This window comes from Ruditapes philippinarum, unplaced genomic scaffold (assembly GCF_026571515.1).
Source record: "Ruditapes philippinarum isolate M1 unplaced genomic scaffold, ASM2657151v2 ctg1642_1_1_1_1, whole genome shotgun sequence".
In the NCBI taxonomy this organism is placed as follows: Eukaryota; Metazoa; Mollusca; class Bivalvia; order Venerida; family Veneridae; genus Ruditapes; species Ruditapes philippinarum.
The window spans coordinates 156,213-173,527 of record NW_026861943.1 but is presented as its reverse complement, the minus strand read 5'-3'; the positions used below and the strand labels follow the sequence as shown (position 1 = coordinate 173,527).

General features: G+C 32.4%; 1 protein-coding gene across 1 annotated transcript in view; it reads right to left on the bottom strand.

The window, feature by feature from the left end:
• The window catches only part of LOC132717438 (MAM and LDL-receptor class A domain-containing protein 2-like), a 149,806-nt gene that overhangs the window by 28,483 nt on the left and 104,008 nt on the right, over positions 1-17,315 (bottom strand). The window contains 15 exon segments of the mRNA XM_060700908.1: positions 296-527; positions 2,019-2,275; positions 5,277-5,417; positions 6,196-6,286; positions 6,805-6,929; positions 7,563-7,721; positions 8,198-8,356; positions 8,848-8,989; positions 9,477-9,604; positions 9,903-10,025; positions 11,949-12,177; positions 13,999-14,258; positions 14,630-14,767; positions 15,004-15,357; positions 15,971-16,105. Of these exon segments, the coding sequence (XP_060556891.1) occupies positions 296-527; positions 2,019-2,275; positions 5,277-5,417; positions 6,196-6,286; positions 6,805-6,929; positions 7,563-7,721; positions 8,198-8,356; positions 8,848-8,989; positions 9,477-9,604; positions 9,903-10,025; positions 11,949-12,177; positions 13,999-14,258; positions 14,630-14,767; positions 15,004-15,357; positions 15,971-16,105 (2,673 nt within the window).

The following is a 17,315-nucleotide window of genomic DNA, read 5'->3' as shown; positions in this document are numbered from 1 at the left end:
AGTTACAGCTACCCTTTTTTGTCTTTCTTTACTATGTATACGTCAAGTTTATGCATTGAAATAACATTTCTTTCGCTTGAAAGCATTCAGTTCAGACTGGGCTCCTGCATTATCTTTCAATTTTACAAGTCTTTAAAAATCAATTCACAAATGCATATAATGGTATTAAAACACTATATATTTGCAGTACAACAAAAGTTCTCTAAAAGACCTCAAACAAGCATTTTCTGAATTATAAACATGAGTTATAATTTTAACACACAAATTTGTTTTCACAATTATTATCTTTCTTTACCTTGAGATGTCCCAAGTGTATGATCTGATGAAGGACCAGTAGATGCACTACTTGTTGATCCTTTAAAACGAACAAAGTCAAAATCATCAGCATTCTTCATATTCGACCATGTGCAAAAGTCTGTTTCAAAATCACAGTATCCTGGTTGTTTGCACGTGCCGTCTTGGATCAACAAGTCATCAATTGCAATGTCCCCTGTTATTGAAGTGCCTCTGATACCTTCAAACACGACCTATAAGGAATTGAAAACAAATATCAAATCAATAGACTATTTTCAGATCAAGTAGCAATATAAGGCCTTATCAAATTCAAATAAATCTTTGTACAGCATAAAAATTGCCATGCAGATCAGAGTTCAGATCTACAACTGCTGTTGTAGTAATATGAAATAGCCATTTTCAATGATCAAAAATACAGTCTTATTCTTAGCCATTTTCAAAGATCAAAAATACAGTCTTATTCTATTATTTTTTTGCATACTCATCAACGTCTTATGGTACAAATATTCAATAAGCTGGTGTATAATGCTCTTGATTTATGTGTTGTTTTAACATTATTTGAGCAATGACTTACAAACATCAAGATAGACAAATGTTTAATGTAAAATTACATGTATTTTATCTTTACAATAAGGGAAAGGTTAGTTAAAGAAAAGTGTGAATTGCAGTTGCGTATTCCGGGTCAGTCTTCAAGGCTGCAGACCTCCTGGGGCTTTTCAGTTTAGTGCATTACTGGCTGTAGAGTACACCCTTTTCAAAACATTTAAATGCTGTCACCTGGTTGTACATCTCTTCCCTGGGCAAAAAACTTATTTGATTGGCATGTTATTTTCAAAAAGTCAAATGAAAATAACAGTCCATTAAAAAGTGTTTAACTAATAATTCTTTTCAAAGGCGGCAATGTATGGTTGTTGCATTTATATTTAAAGTGAAATGACCTCTTAAATATCTAAAATATATTAAATGACTGAAAAGAAAACAAGAGCACCGCTAGGCGGAGCATTATATGCCGGAAACTGTTTTTTTTTGTTTTGTTTTTTTTAGTAAGGATGAAGCATTTATAAGACATGGGAATTAGCTATTGATCCTTTAAAATTTTACAGCTGTAGCTTGATTAATACTTAAGTTATTGAGCGGAAACTGTCTTCAGTTTTAAGGTAATAGTGGCCTTGACCTTTGACGTTATGACCCCAAAATCAATAGGGGTCCTCTACCCAATATGTACATTCATCCTAAGAAGTTTGAATATTGTTGGCAAAATGAAACTTAAGTTATGCTCCGGAAACTGTTTTCAGTTTTAAGGTAATAGTGAACTTGACCTTTTGACCCAAAAATCAATAGGGGTCTTCTACCCAATATAGACAATCATCCTATGAAGTTTGAATATTGTGGGCCAAATGGAACTTAACTTATGCTCCGGAAACCAAATTGCTAACGGACGGACTGACAGACAGACAGACGCCAGGGGGTATAACATAATATGCCCTTTTGGGCATATAAAAAGATAAATAAAGAATATGGGTGTGAAATCATCAAAAAGCTATGATGAAAAGCATTACAGAGTCAAATAAAATGATAACCTTTTAAACCTCAGATTTAAAAAAAAAACTGCATTTCTACAACCCACATGTTAGCTAGTCCTATACCACCACCTCCCCACCCCAGCCAGCCCTGTTCTATTTATGCCCATAGATGTGAATATTGGTCTTGTCCCATGTTGTTACCTGGAAAGGTGTGTTGCTAGACAGGGTAATTTGTGCAGCATTCCACTGGAATCCTTTGTCTCCAGATGCTGTCCACATTGCAGCACTTAGTCTTCTTTCTTGTTTCATGTATACATTCAATGTGCCCATTCCTTTACCGTGCATATGGTAGAAGAAAGTCATGCACCGTCCAGTTGTAGGTTGGTATGTTGGGCTAATCAGTCTAGCTTTATCTCCTTGACGCCTTGGTGCAGATGTTTCAATATACATGTAGTAACCTAAGGGTTGCAAAATTTTTTATATTCAATGAATTTATTTATTTCGACATTCTAAATATATATAAATACAACAACTAACTTATAAATTCAATAAAAAATTTCAAAACCCCTAAACACATCAAGTGAGTTTGCATTAAAACTTTGCTACAAAAGACTTAAGTCAGTTTTAAATTGTTTGATAGATACAGACCAAACAGGATTTCTAAAAGGAAGATTTATCGGAGAGAATATACGATTAGTCTACGATATAATGAATTATTTAGAAGAAAAAAGAATGCCAGGACTATTAGTAATGATTGACTTTGAAAAAGCATTTGATACACTTTCTTTTGATTTTATAAATAAGACTTTTGAATTCTTTAATTTTGGCCCAATGTTTAGAAAATGGATATCTCTTTTTTATACAAATACTGAAACTGCTGTTCAAATGAATGGATTTTTGTCTAACTTTTTTAAAATAGGGCGTGTTTGCCGTCAAGGAGACCCAATCAGTCCTTATATTTTTATCTTATGTGCCGAAATATTAGCCATCAAAATAAGAACTAATAAAAATATAAAAGGTATACATATCAACGGAACAGAGTATAAGATTTCACAGTATGCTGATGATACCTCTTTATTGTTAGATGGATCTGATCAGTCTTTAAATTGTACGCTTGATATTTTACATGAATTTTCTATTATTTCTGGATTAAGAGTTAATTTTGAAAAAACACATGTTATATGGATTGGCTCTTTAAAATATAGCACTAGATCAATAAAAACTAGGTGGAAATTAATTTGGGGTAGTACATCATTTAGATTACTTGGTATCAACTTTCACGTTGATTTAGAAAAAAATGATAACTTTGAATTATACTGCAAAAATTGAAAATATCAAAAAATATATCCAGTGTTGGAAAAGAAGGGCTTTAACACCTATTGGTAGAATAACTGTTGTAAAGTCACTGTTACTTCCTTTATTAACTAACTTGTTTTATATCACTTCCAAATCCAAATTCTCAGATGTTAAAGGAAATAAGTAATATGTTTTATGATTTTGTGTGGCAAGGTTACACCAAAGATTAAATCTTCTGTATTGGTGAAAGAATATGTAAATGGTGGTCTAAAAATGATTGATGTATGTGCTTACATGAAAAGTTTAAAACTTTCATGGTTAAGAAGAATTGTATCATCTGAATGTGATAAATGTTACACTATTTTAGAAAACTTTTTAGATATTAGGAAGCTATTTAATTGTGGAAAGTTATATACAGCATATATATTTAATATTTTGAAAAAATTTCATTTTGGAAAGATGTTTTAGGTGCTTATGTAGAATTTGTAGAAAAAACACCGATTATTTCTATGGAAAATGTTGTTAGAAATGCCTCTGTTCTATAACCAATATATTTTGATGGATAGAAAACCTATTTTTAATAAACATGGTATGATAAAGGTATAAGGTTTATCAAAGATATTATGAATGTGAATGGTATTTTCCTTGAAAGGAATGAATTGGAAGCAAGATTAGGCATTAAAGTAAACTTCATTTACTATGAATTAATTACAAGTGCTGTCAAGAAATACAAAAGTGTATTAAGTTTAAAGTTATGTGAAAATTATGAAATTGCTTCCTATTCTCCCATTATATGTTGTTATTTAAAGCCTATACTACTTTGTGTTAAAGGTACATCAGACACGTACAATATATATACATAAAAAATGATGATATTCCAACTTGTCAGACTAAATGGAACACTTGCTTTCAATTAAGTCAATCTGACTGGAATAAAATACATAGTTGGGTTTTTGACATTACCAATGATTCTTACTTGCAATGGTTTCAGACAAGACTAACACATAGAATATTAGCTACTAATTATCTTCTTTTGAAAATGAATTTATCTGTTACAAGTATGTGTACTTTTTGTAAATCAGAACATGAAACATTGTTACACCTATTTTGGGAATGCTCATTTGTCAAAATATTGATTACAGAAATTATTAAAATTGTTAGGAATCATGATGCTTTATTTGATATTGATTGTAAAACTTTTATATTAGGTTATACAAAAAAGAGCCAGTCAAAGTACAATATCCTATGTCTAGAGATAAAAGAAAATATGTTTATTTAATGTAGGAGAAAAAATATTTTACCAAATATAGATGGATTAATTAGAAGTTTTAAATTAGCCTCTTCAATTATTGATGCATGTGCAACAAATACAAAAGATAACATAATGAATTGGAACAATTGTTCAAAAAATCATTTAATTCTTTTTAGAGTAATGTAAATTTATAATTTATTAATATACAGCCATTGCTTTTTGTTAAAAGTTTGAGTATAAGAAACAACAACATAATGTTTTCTCTGTTCAATCTATGAGCTACCTTTCCTTTTTTCTCTTCTTTTATTTCCCTTGTGATTTTGTTTGTATATTATTTTTGTGTATGTACATTTGTATATATTATTGTGGAAATGTGAAGTTGTGATTAATACTCAATGACAATAATCAATAACTGTTACTAAATCAACAAATATTTGATACATGTGTATATATAATATGATAAATAAAATCTTTGTAAGGTATGGAGGGGGATGCCCTCGACCCCCACATACCCATGACGAGGGAAATAAAAAAAAAAAAAAAAAAAAAAAAAAAAAAAATTTGCTACATCACTGACCTTGTAATTTTCATATGAAATACTTTTGACTTGGATTCAAATCATATCACTATTGTAAAGGTAATATGGGTGGAGGAAGACCTCAGGTCCCCATAATGCATTTATTTAGGCACTATCTGGCACCCGAATACAACAACTGAATTTCAATAAGCTTGCTGGCTCAATTTCTCACATGAAAGAATTTACCAACAAGATTTGAACTCACAAAGCTGTGGGGCAAAAATGTTGAAGTCAGCCGCCATTACAGCTCAGTCCTGGAGGCCCGGCATATTCTCAGACTCAATATATACATGTCATATATTTAAGATTGGTTTACTGGTTTTGTTACACTCACCTGTTTTTGTGCCATAAGTATGATCTACAGCAGGTCCTGTTCCTGCACTTGCAGTGGCACCAAAACTTCTTGTCCAGTCAAAGTTGTCCTGTGTATCCTGTGTATATCCACATATTGTTTTCGATTCAAAATCACAGTCATCTGTTGTAATGTATAAACAACATATTTTATAAAGTTTGTGAAAAATTACAATTATCTATCAGTGTTGACATTGTTGGGTTTTACATTGTACCAACACATTATATGTCATTTTGCAACTTTCCAGCTTTACAAGTGGAGGAATACCTTCCATGCATTCCTCCAGGTATAAATGGGCACATGAGTAGAACCATCGACATTTCCTAAGTTAGGTGAAAAGCTTCCTAACATGTTAGAATCCAAAGTGTCTGTCAGACATCGAACCTACAGCAGACAGCAGTAAGTGTTTTTAAGTCAACCAACTTAATCACTTGGCTATAGACCAGCCCTAAAATAACTATCATAAATTAAATTCTATCACTTAGCATACTGGCACATGGTCTTTCAAACAGAAGGACTTTGAGGTACACAAAAAATATTGCACAGACACTGAAATGTTTAAAAATATTGTACAAAATATAATTATCTTAATTTAATGACCAAAAATGTCCTTACATTTCACATTTCTTTTGATATAATATAATAAGTTAACGCACATTTTTGCCAAATTAAATTATTTGAATTGCACAACATAATTTCATGAATCCAAAATTTTTACATATATTGTCCTTTATATGTTATTTAGCACGGATCAAATCAAAAAGGTATATTATGACAAAAAAATAACAACACCCTAGTTCACTACAAACATTAAAACATCATCTTTTTTGTTAAACTTTCTGAATATTGTCAAGAAAAATCAAAAGATAGAATAATTGTAATATAATAAATATATATTTACCTGTGGGTGGGCATGTACCATCATTAACTGATACATCATCAATAGCAATATCTCCTTTATAACTCTTTCCAACAACTCCCTCTATCACAAACTGTAAAACATTATGCATATCAATTAAATACACACTGTAAATGCCTCATATCTTAAATAAAATAGAGGATATTCAAGTTTTATCTATAAATACAGGATTTATTTTCATTACGTGGTATGAAAATAAATCTTTCATGAGCCACAAGTGAAATATGATAATTTTGATACCACAACATGAAAATAAATCCTGTCTTTAAAGAAAAAAACTTGAATTTTCGGTTAATTATATACAGTTTTCTTTTTCTAACATGACAGTTTTCCCCTTAAATTTTGTTTATTGGCTGAATTAAGAAGAATATGTAGTCCAGTTAGGCACCAGTGAAAATACAGAAAATATGTTTCACTGCAGTGAAAAATATTTTTTTTTACATTGAAAATATGGAAAATTAAAATACGCATTTTATTTCATCAATATTTCTCGATATTTCATTTATAAGTATATAATAAAATTTGATATTTTACTTCTATAAAAAAAAAACATTAAGAGGATATTTATTACATGTTATAGAAAATGCTTACATTGACATTGACAGTGTTTGTCTGTGGTGGGGACAGTGTTTGTGGAGTGATATATACATCTGTAAATATCCACTTGTTTCCTTGAGTTCCAGTTTTTGTCCAAAGTGGTGCTCCTAATGCAGTTCCTACAGCAAATATCCAAAATCATGCATTTTAATAATCTGTTCTCTTAAAAATGTTATCATTGTTCCTCTTTTGAACTCACTTTAATGCACTATTATATTATGAAGTTATGCAGTTTACAATAATGTACACGTATATTTATGTTCAAGTGATCTAATACATAAACTGCACAAAACAAATGACAGTGTGTTTGGTGAACTGGTCATACCTTGCCTAATACTATAATTGCTCAACAATTAAGTAAGTTAGTACTACTTATTAAATCAGTAAGTTATTGTGTATATCTCCATGTGCATGGCATTCAAGAAGGAAATATATGCTAAAAGGAACAAAAAAAAAAAGAAAACAAAGAAGTTGAATAAATATTATTATAGAAAAAGCAAAAGCATAGAGAAAACAAGAAAGCCTTGACAGCCATGTTTCACTCACTATAATAAATCCAACATGCTAGGTTGTTCAAACTTATCCTTACTTTTTTTATGACTATTGATGTCATGTTTTAACATTGACTATTACAGTCAGGAAAATACTGTAATAAGTGTTGCATTCATTAATGTTCTATAATATCCTGATAATGTCTTTATCCAAGCTATTTGTAAAGTACATGAGAAGAAAAGTCCTTGAAAGAATCCTACCTTGTCTGGCATATACATTGAGCATATAAACATCAGATCCATACATATGGTACCAGAACTTCAAGCATTTTCCACCAGTACCTACACTGATAGATGAACTGATGATTCTTGCTGTATCATTTGGTCTACGACGCGAAGCCTCAATATAGATATAGTGACCTGGTTTAAACAAAAAGAAGATATTAAGAAGATATGATCTTGTCTGCAACATGCATCAACTAAAGTGATTAAGACTTTCTGAAGCAACTTAAAAACTATATTTAAGTATATTTTCACCATTAATCTCCAAATTAATTAGAGAAACAAAATAAATCAGCCCAAAACATTACATGGAAGTAATTTATAGAAACCCTTAAAAGATTGTTTTTGTACATGTTATCTTGCTCAGGAATCATGATACTAAAACACATAAAAAGAATCATAATCTATCCTTTGATATCAACTTTACTGAGATAATTTAAAGATCCTACTTAATGCCACTCATATAAAACAATCTTTCAATAAAACAAAATTATAGTAACTAATTTATCCACAATCTGAACTGCCTTTGACTTGCCTTCATAATAGAATTCAAATTTTAATCCCATTAAATGATTGACATTCTTGTCATTCAAAGTGATAACTGACTTTCTTACCATTTCTATTTTGTAATGTATGATCAAAAGTTGGTCCTGTGTTGAGTGAACCAGTACTGCCCACTTTTGGTGTCCAGTTGAACTGGTCAGAGGTGTCCTGAGTCCAACTACATATTGGTTGTTGCTGATTCTCAAATGTACAATCATATGGTGAAGGTGCTAAAAATATCAATAAAACCCTTAAAAGATAGAATACAGAAGATTTATGTAATTCCTTAAGATTCCTGTATCATCTAAAAATCTGAAAGAGATTCGCAAGCTGTGTAAACAAATAATATAAAGGTGATCATTTCATTAAACTAAGTTTTTGTTGATAGCAGTTTCACCCCCAAGCACTAGCCTAACCATTATCAGCATAGAATAAAAATTGGGTGAATGCACCTGTCACCTTGACTACAAAATCCCTGCAAAAGGAGCAGAATAAGAACTTTCTCTCCATCTCTGCACTAGGTCAAATGGCTTAAAATTGGCCAGGGAAATAATAACCTTATCACACCTACAAGTTAAAAAATGCTTCAGATAAAAACAGACAAGTGAGACAAAATTAGATATATTGCTGGCCCTGAACATTGAATATATTCTGAATTTATTCAGAAAATATTGCATGCTCAATGAAGGTAAAATAAAGCATTCTATCTAAGATGACTTACGGTATGTGGGTGTTGGTAGAGTACTGAATGTAGGTGATGGGAATGTTGGTATCACTCCAGTACATATGCCAGGTGTGAAAATAATGTCATCAATAGCAATATCTCCTTGAATACCTTTACCAATTTGTCCATCAAATGTTACCTATATAAAACAACAACAAAAAATGCTACCTAAATAAAACAATATCAAACAATAAAAAAATGTAAAACAAAAATATAAAACATGCTTTGATTTAGGACATTGAATCTTATAGTTATTTATCTCTCATAACTATAAGATTCAATGTCCTAAATCAATTGTCAAATAGAAATTTTTGTGGATAATACCAGTGACCAATATGATTATTATTCATAATCTAATGCTCTCCCAATTAGTAACCATAAATGTGAGAGACAAATAGTATTTTTAACATCATCATGTTTCATTGCATTGTTATAAGTAAAAAAATATAATTCTCTTAGATCCCTTTTCATTAACCAAAAAGACCCCCACCCCAAAGAAGAAGAACAACAACAAAAACAAAAGAAAAACATCATATAAACAAAGTTATAGTACAATTCTGGGCTCCAGTCTAAAAGTAAACTGTAAAGATATTCACTCAGAAACATAAGTACATGTATCTTTTTACCTGCCAGGTAATGTTGCTAGTTATATTAATCTGAACATTTCTCCAACTACTGCCTTGGTTACCTGACACTGACCAGAGAAGAGATGTGATATTTTTTGTTGGTTGATACAGTCTCAATGTTCCAACATCTTAAAATAAACATAAAAGTCATGTTGAATATACATAAATGTAAGCATAATGTTATTCAAAAGCATAAATTTTCATCCCAAAAGCACTTGGACCAAGCGTTCTTGAGCTTCTTGACCAATAACCAAGGTTACACTCAATTAAAACAGAAAGGATTCTTGCATTAAAGACTAATAGTAATTATAGGGACCTTTAACTACAAATAATTGTAACTAAGAGAACATTTCATTGCCTAATCCTCTCTAAAATAATTACTTATTTTGACTAAAACTGAAATACATTAAAAATCAAAATTGTTACCTTGTCCATACATGAAGTACCAGAATGACATGCAGGTTGCTTTTGTCTTTAGGAAGTATTGACTATAGAACCATGCCCTCTGTCCAGCATTTCTTCCAAGAGCAGATATAAACATATAGAATCCTGTACAACAAACAATAATCAGATCGTTACCATTATTTTTTTAAAACATATTTATTATTTTTTGTATTATACATTCCATGTTTTTATATTACTATGAATACACTATAATGTGGATCATCAAAAAATATAAATTTTTAGTCATTTATCAATTGATTCACAAAATTGGTAACAAAATAGAGAACATGAAAAAAAGAGTAAGAAATTGTATGTTTACTTCTAAAGAGCCACTTAATGGACAGAAGTGGTAAATGCAAGATACCAACCCTGCCTCCCAATACTCGTAAATTTGTATTCAATTAAAAAACAAGAAACATGGCAATGCCATGAACCCAGGTTTTCAATTATCACCATTAAATGAATACGTTGTATTTGAAATACAAATACAAGCAACAAACTATGTAACTTATAATGTGCGATGTAAAACATGAATAATGTAGGAGGAATTGCCACAGAAGTGTTCACTATATATTCTGTATAATAAGGAAAAAAAACAAAGGGCCATAATGAGGTCAAAAATAATCCAATCACAAAACCCCGACAATATGCGCCAGGGAACTTGATGACAAAGCTTCTGTGAAAGTTTGAACAAAATTCATTGAGAAATGTATGATGAGTTTAACACAGAAGAATTTGTTCACTATATTATAGTGATAATTCTGTATAAGGAAAAAAACAAACGGCCATAATTAGGTCAAATATTATCCAATCACAAAACCCCAACAATATGCACCAGGGTACTTGATAACAAAGCTTCTGTGAAAGTTTGGTCAAAATCCATTGAGAAATGTAGCAGAAGTTGCGCACAGTAGAAATTGTTCACTATATGTTCTGTATAAGGAAAAAAAAACAAAGGGCCATAATTAGGTCAAATATTATCCAATCGCAAAACCCCGACAATGCGCCCCAGGGCACTTGATGACAAAGCTTCTGTGAAAGTTTGGTCAAAATCCATTGAGAAATGTAGGAGGAGTTGCGCACAGAAGAAATTGTTCACTGTATATTCTATATCAGAAAAAAAACAAAGGGCCATAATTAGGTCAAATATTATCCAATTGCAAAACCCCCATAATATGCACCAGGGCACTTGATGACAAAGCTTCTGTGAAAGTTTGGTCAAAATCCGTTGAGAAATGTAGGAGGAGTTGCGCAAAAAAGAAATTGTACACTATATATTCTATATGAGGAAAAAAAACAAAGGGCCATAATTAGGTCAAATATTATCCAATCGCAAAACCCCGACAATATGCGCCAGGGCACTTGATGACAAAGCTTCTGTGAAAGTTTGGTCAAAATCCGTTGAGAAATGTAGAAGGAGTTGCGCACAGAAGAAATTAGAAGTTAAAATCATGTAAACAGGATTTTCAATGTTAATGTCACTGTGACCTTGACCTTGGAGCCAGCCATGCGGAACATGCGTTCTGCACGTCATCTTGATGTGGTAAACATTTGTCTGAAGTTTCATCAAAATTCTTCAAAGGGTTGAAGAGTTACAGAGCGGACAGGATTTTCAATGTTAATGTCACTGTGACCTTGACCTTGGAGCCAGCCATGCGGAACATGCGTTCTGCACGTCATCTTGATGTGGTAAACATTTGTCTGAAGTTTCATCAAAATTCTTCAAAGGGTTGAAGAGTTACAGAGCGGACACAATTTCGTTTGACGCCTGCCCGCCCATCCGCCCAGCCGCCCATCCGCCCGCCATACCCCAATCTAATAACCAGGATTTTCAAAATTGAAAACCTGGTTAATAAACAGTAAAAGCCTATAATACTGACAATGCATTCCATTCATTAAATATGCATGTACATTTATGCAGTAGGGAACAAAAAAATTATTTAATAATCTATAATTAAAACTAAAAGATAAGTATGTCATACAAATTACACAATCATATCAATTGCCAACAGTAAAACCTATCATTACCTGTATCTGAATTTGTTGTGTGGTCAACAGAAGGGCCAGTACCACCTGTTAGTGTGGAGCCTGCACTTCTTAACCAATCAAAATTGTCAGCATTTGTGTTAGTCCATCCGCATGTGTCAATTTCAAAGTTACAATTTCCGATGGGTGGGCACTCTCCAGGAAGTACCTGAACATCATCAATAGCAATATCACCCTGGTAACCATTTCCAACTGTGCCCTCGAATATTAGCTAAAAAAAGATAAAATACTGCAAAACATGGAACACCTATCAAATCATATAACTGAGTTTCAATTATAACAAATTTGGAATACATTAATTAGGTTTCAGGTAAATAACATCAGTAGTTTTCTAGTTTAAGGTTTCACCAGAACTTATTTAAGTTCATAAAGGGTCATAAATCTGTCAAATTCTATGGCAAAGTTATGAACCTTAGATATTGAACTCCAATTATGACCCAGAGAGCATGAGAATATCTTCAGAGTTGTATGCAAAACTTTAACCATGTGGTTTTAAGTTCACAAAGGGCTATAACTCACTCAAATGCATGTAAGAACTATGGCCATGGAATTTAACCTCAAATTATCAATACAAAAACTTGATTTAGATTCAAATGAACATCTTCAATATCTCTAAAGATTGATGTTGCATGCAAAACTGTAACCAGGAATTATCAAAGTTCACAAGGGGACAGGATTCCATCAAAATCTTTACTAGAATTATGGGCCTTGGAAAATAACCCCTAAAGCCCCAGTCACATTAGAGCTTACGACCAGTGAAGACTAGTTCACGATCACCAGTGACCTCTGGTCGCGGACAATCTTTTAAACGTCTTACGACGGTCATCGGTGATCTTTGACAGTCGCAGGTTATCTTATTTAGGTCCCACGACCAATTTCAGTCGTAGAGAGGTTTTTGAGCTTGCACAAAAACCTCCTTGTGATCAAACAGGTGGCTAGTGATCTTATAAGGTCTTAAGGCTGTCGCACGATGGTCGTTCGGAAGTGTGACAATCTTACGACAGTCTTTACAAATTGCCACTAGTCACTGATAATCTTAAGTAGTCTTTAGTTATCGTGTGATGGTCGTACGACAATTTGTAGATGATCGCATGTTATGTCACGGGAAGTCGTAAGTAATCCCAGGCAATCTTGAGACCATCGTATGTTTTCTTATGACCTGTCGTGCGATTGTCAATGATGACTTGTCTTACGATACTAGCAAAAGTAAATTTATCTGTGCAAAAATGGTTTTGGTCGCAGACAATTGCTGATGATCGTCAGTTTTACAAGTCGCTGGTGGTCGCAAGTAATCGTAAGCTCTAGTGTGACTGGGGTTTAACTTGATCTCAAAGATATGTGTGAATTTTCCAGCAAATATCTTTAATGGTTAATGAGATATGATGTTGCACATGAAATTAAACATAAAGCTTTATCAGTGTTATGCAGACACTCGACTGAGACTAGGAAATCACTACTTTTCATTGTATTGTCCAGCTAAAAATAGTTACAGTGACATTATGTTCATTTTTATTCATTGTCAAGTTGAGCTGATTTGACTTTATATTTCAAAAGATTGACTGTTATAATGGGATTGACCAACAAGTGATATGGAAATGGGAAATAATGTTCAGATTAAAATATAAATGCCTAAAAAATAAAAAGACTGCCCCCCCCCCCTCTTTTTATATATCTAACCTTACAGGAAAATTTGGATGGATATTTCCAGGAGCCACATGAGTTAATTATTCTTCATGTGAAGTAAATTATAAAAGTGAAAGGAATCATGGCAAAATGTAAACTTATTTTGAGTTCACTCAATATACAGCTTTGGATGGGCATAATGTCACTTTAACCATTTAACAGTTTTTCCAAACAAGACTTTTATGAAATTATAACTCTTGATGGTTATAAGCCAATTAGATTTATATTTTTCATATCAAATACGCCCTGTACAATATCTGTAATGAAGTCAGAATTGAAAGCCTAGATCTTTCTTATATTTCAATGTCCATAAAACACTAGCAAAAGATTCAAACTTTTTTTGTCTCACCTGAAATTTTGAGCTGATTGGTCTCAAAGTAAGAGCTGAGTATAACCACAGGTTCACTTGACTACTTTTTCGTTGGAACACCATCTTTTTCTGGGGGCCATCTTGTAAATACACCGTGAGGTTGCCAACATTTGTTCCATACATGTGATACCAGAAGGTGAAACAGGAAGATCCCTGGCTATTAGAGAACTGTGGGGTTGTTATCCTGGCAAGATCATACATCCTCCTTGGAGATGAGGACTCAATGTACAGGAAGAAACCTACAGAGTTAAAATATTCAACTTTATAAACTTATTTGCCTTGTTCCTATTATTTTACATGGATAAGATTTAGAAACAATGCTACTGCTTATGTCTTATGGCCTTTTTTAGTTTTATGATTAGAAAAGATTATTAGAGAGTGACAACACATCTAAAATGTTGCATCGTGTGCAAGTAAATTTCAAGTACAGGTACATATGGGTAGAACAATAACTTTCATGCAAGCTAGTAGCTAACTTGCATCAAAGAATTTAAAGTTCCAATTGAGCAGAAAATAAGAGTAAACAACTTTATTGCCACAGAAATTTAAATAATTTGAATAATTCATAATAAAGTAAACAAAGAAGTAATAAATAATTTGTAAATGTAACCGTATGGACTGGATGTGGTATGATCTACAGATGGTCCTGTATTCTTGGAATCAGTACCATTCCTTCGACGTAACCAATCAAACTGGTCATTTGTATCCTGTATCCAGTCGCATAAGTCTGCCTCAAAATCACAAATTGCTGAAATATAACAATTTCTCATTTTACTAACAATCCTATCTATGTTTTCAAGACACTGGTCCCTTAACAAATTGTCTAAATGCTGTTCTAGCCCAAACATAAACATGCCAGTAGCAATCAATAAAGGAATCTTGATACAAGTGATCCAAAATTTATTAATATCTTTTTTTTTCCGTACAAACATTTCTTAATCATTTTTAAAAGAGAAAATAAACAAAAATGTGTTCACAACTTACGAGATGGTGGACATTGTTCTTGTATTAACGAGATATCATCCAGTGCAATATCTCCTTGCCAACTAAATCCTACAATTCCTTCAAACAGAATCTCATATGGTACCAGGCTTTTAATATTTCTAAGTCCATGCCTCCAAACATTTCCTTGTGTCCTTGACCTTGACCATATCATTGTCTTGTTCCCTCCTTGGGTCTTCAGATATACATTCAGTGTACTGACATGGGCACCAAACATGTGGTACCAGAAAGATAAACACTGGCCACCAGGGAGAGTGGCTGCTTGAATACCAGAGGTTATTACTGCTCTTTCACCAATATGACGTGGAGATGAAGTTTCCATATAGATATAAGCTCCTATATGAAAAATTGATAGTCTTGTATATTAAAACAAAAGGGACAACAATTCAATTCTTCATATAGCTAGTACAAACATCCAAAAATGGCAGAATTTAACTTATATTTGAAAAAATAAAAAGAACAAATAAATAAAAAAAAAACAGCATGATCCCTGAATGCTTCTGACCATGTCATTACTTAGGTTTTATTAGGAATTTGAAGTGGTGGAAAATGACAAATTTATCTAAAGATTTTAATATATTCTTCAATATAAGTAACTTTTTATTATAAAGCAATTGCCTAACAATATAGATTGACAGTTAAGTTCCAAAAATTAAAATAAATTAAATGATGATCATGCTAACTTGGCAATAAGGGACTGTCTGTGCCACTGGTTTATAGCTTACCTTTTTAAGCCTATTCAACCAACCTGACCAAACTATATACTGTTGACTAATCAATTTGAGTGTTTTGAAGTTAAAATTCCAGAAACAAACACTGGACTGCTCCAAAATTCCTTAATATAACAAATTCAGACAAGAAAATACGCTGAATTTGGGTTTATATCTTCTAATTTCTGTATCATTTTACTGTTATGATATAATGGGAGAAATACAAGAAATGCAAATACCCATTCCTGTTGTGTGGTCTCTATCTGGACCAGTACCAACTGTTGGTGTGCTTGTATTGGTCCATGTCCAATCAAAATCATCAGTGGTAACTTGACGGAAATTACAGAATCCATTCTCAAAGGTGCAGTTGACAGCTTTAAAAAGAACAAAAGAAGACATTGTAAAATATAAACAAATATGTCATATACATGTATAGCCATAATGTCAATAGTCCATAGCTCCCATCCCCTTAAATAATGACAAGTTATCAATAAATTTACTTTAAAGTGGGGAGCCTCTCCATAAGGTAGTTATAAAGCTAGTCCTTTTAGTCAACAACAACAACATAGAAATATTACATATCAAATTCTTAACTAAACTAGAAATGTGTCCATAGGACACGGATGCCCCCACACGCCACTGTTCTATCAATCTTATGACTCTAGGTCAAATATTTTTTGGACTACATGTGCCACAAGTTGAAAACGAAAAATCAACAAAGGTCCATAATTCTGTTAAATTTGGTCGCAGCAAAAATTCCTTCCTTTACTACCATCTACACATTAAGGTTGTTCATCCCTGGAAGTTTAAGCAAAATCTGCCATCCGGTTTAAGAGGAGTTGCATTCACAAAATTTCTACATAGTATATAGTGAAAAAATCAACAAAGGGCCATAATTCTGTAAAATTTGGTTGCAGCAAAAATTCCTTCCTTTACTACTATCTACACCTTAAGGTTGTTCATTCCTGTAAGTTTAAGCAAAATCTGCCATCCGGTTTAAGAGGAGTTGCGTTCACAAAATTTCTACATAGTATATAGTGAAAAAATCAACAAAGGGCCATAATTCTGTTAAATTTGGTCGCAGCAAAAATTCCTTCCTTTACTACTATCTACACCTTAAGGTTGTTCATTCCTGTAAGTTTAAGCAAAATCTGCCATCCGGTTTAAGAGGAGTTGCGTTCACAAAATTTCTACATAGTATATAGTGAAAAAATCAACAAAGGGCCATAATTCTGTTAAATTTGGTCGCAGCAAAAATTCCTTCCTTTACTACCATCTACACATTAAGGTTGTTCATCCCTGTAAGTTTAAGCAAAATCTGCCATCCGGTTTAAGAGGAGTTGCGTTCACAAAATTTCTACATAGTATATAGTGAAAAAATTAACAAAGGGCCATAATTCTGTTAAATTTGGTCGCAGCAAAAATTCCTTCCTTTACTACCATCTACAAATTAAGATTGTTCATCCCTGTAAGTTTAAGCAAAATCTGCCATCCGGTTTAAGAGGAGTTGCGTTCACAAAATTTCTACATAGTATATAGTGAAAAAATCAACAAAGGGCCATAATTCTGTTAAATTTGGTCGCA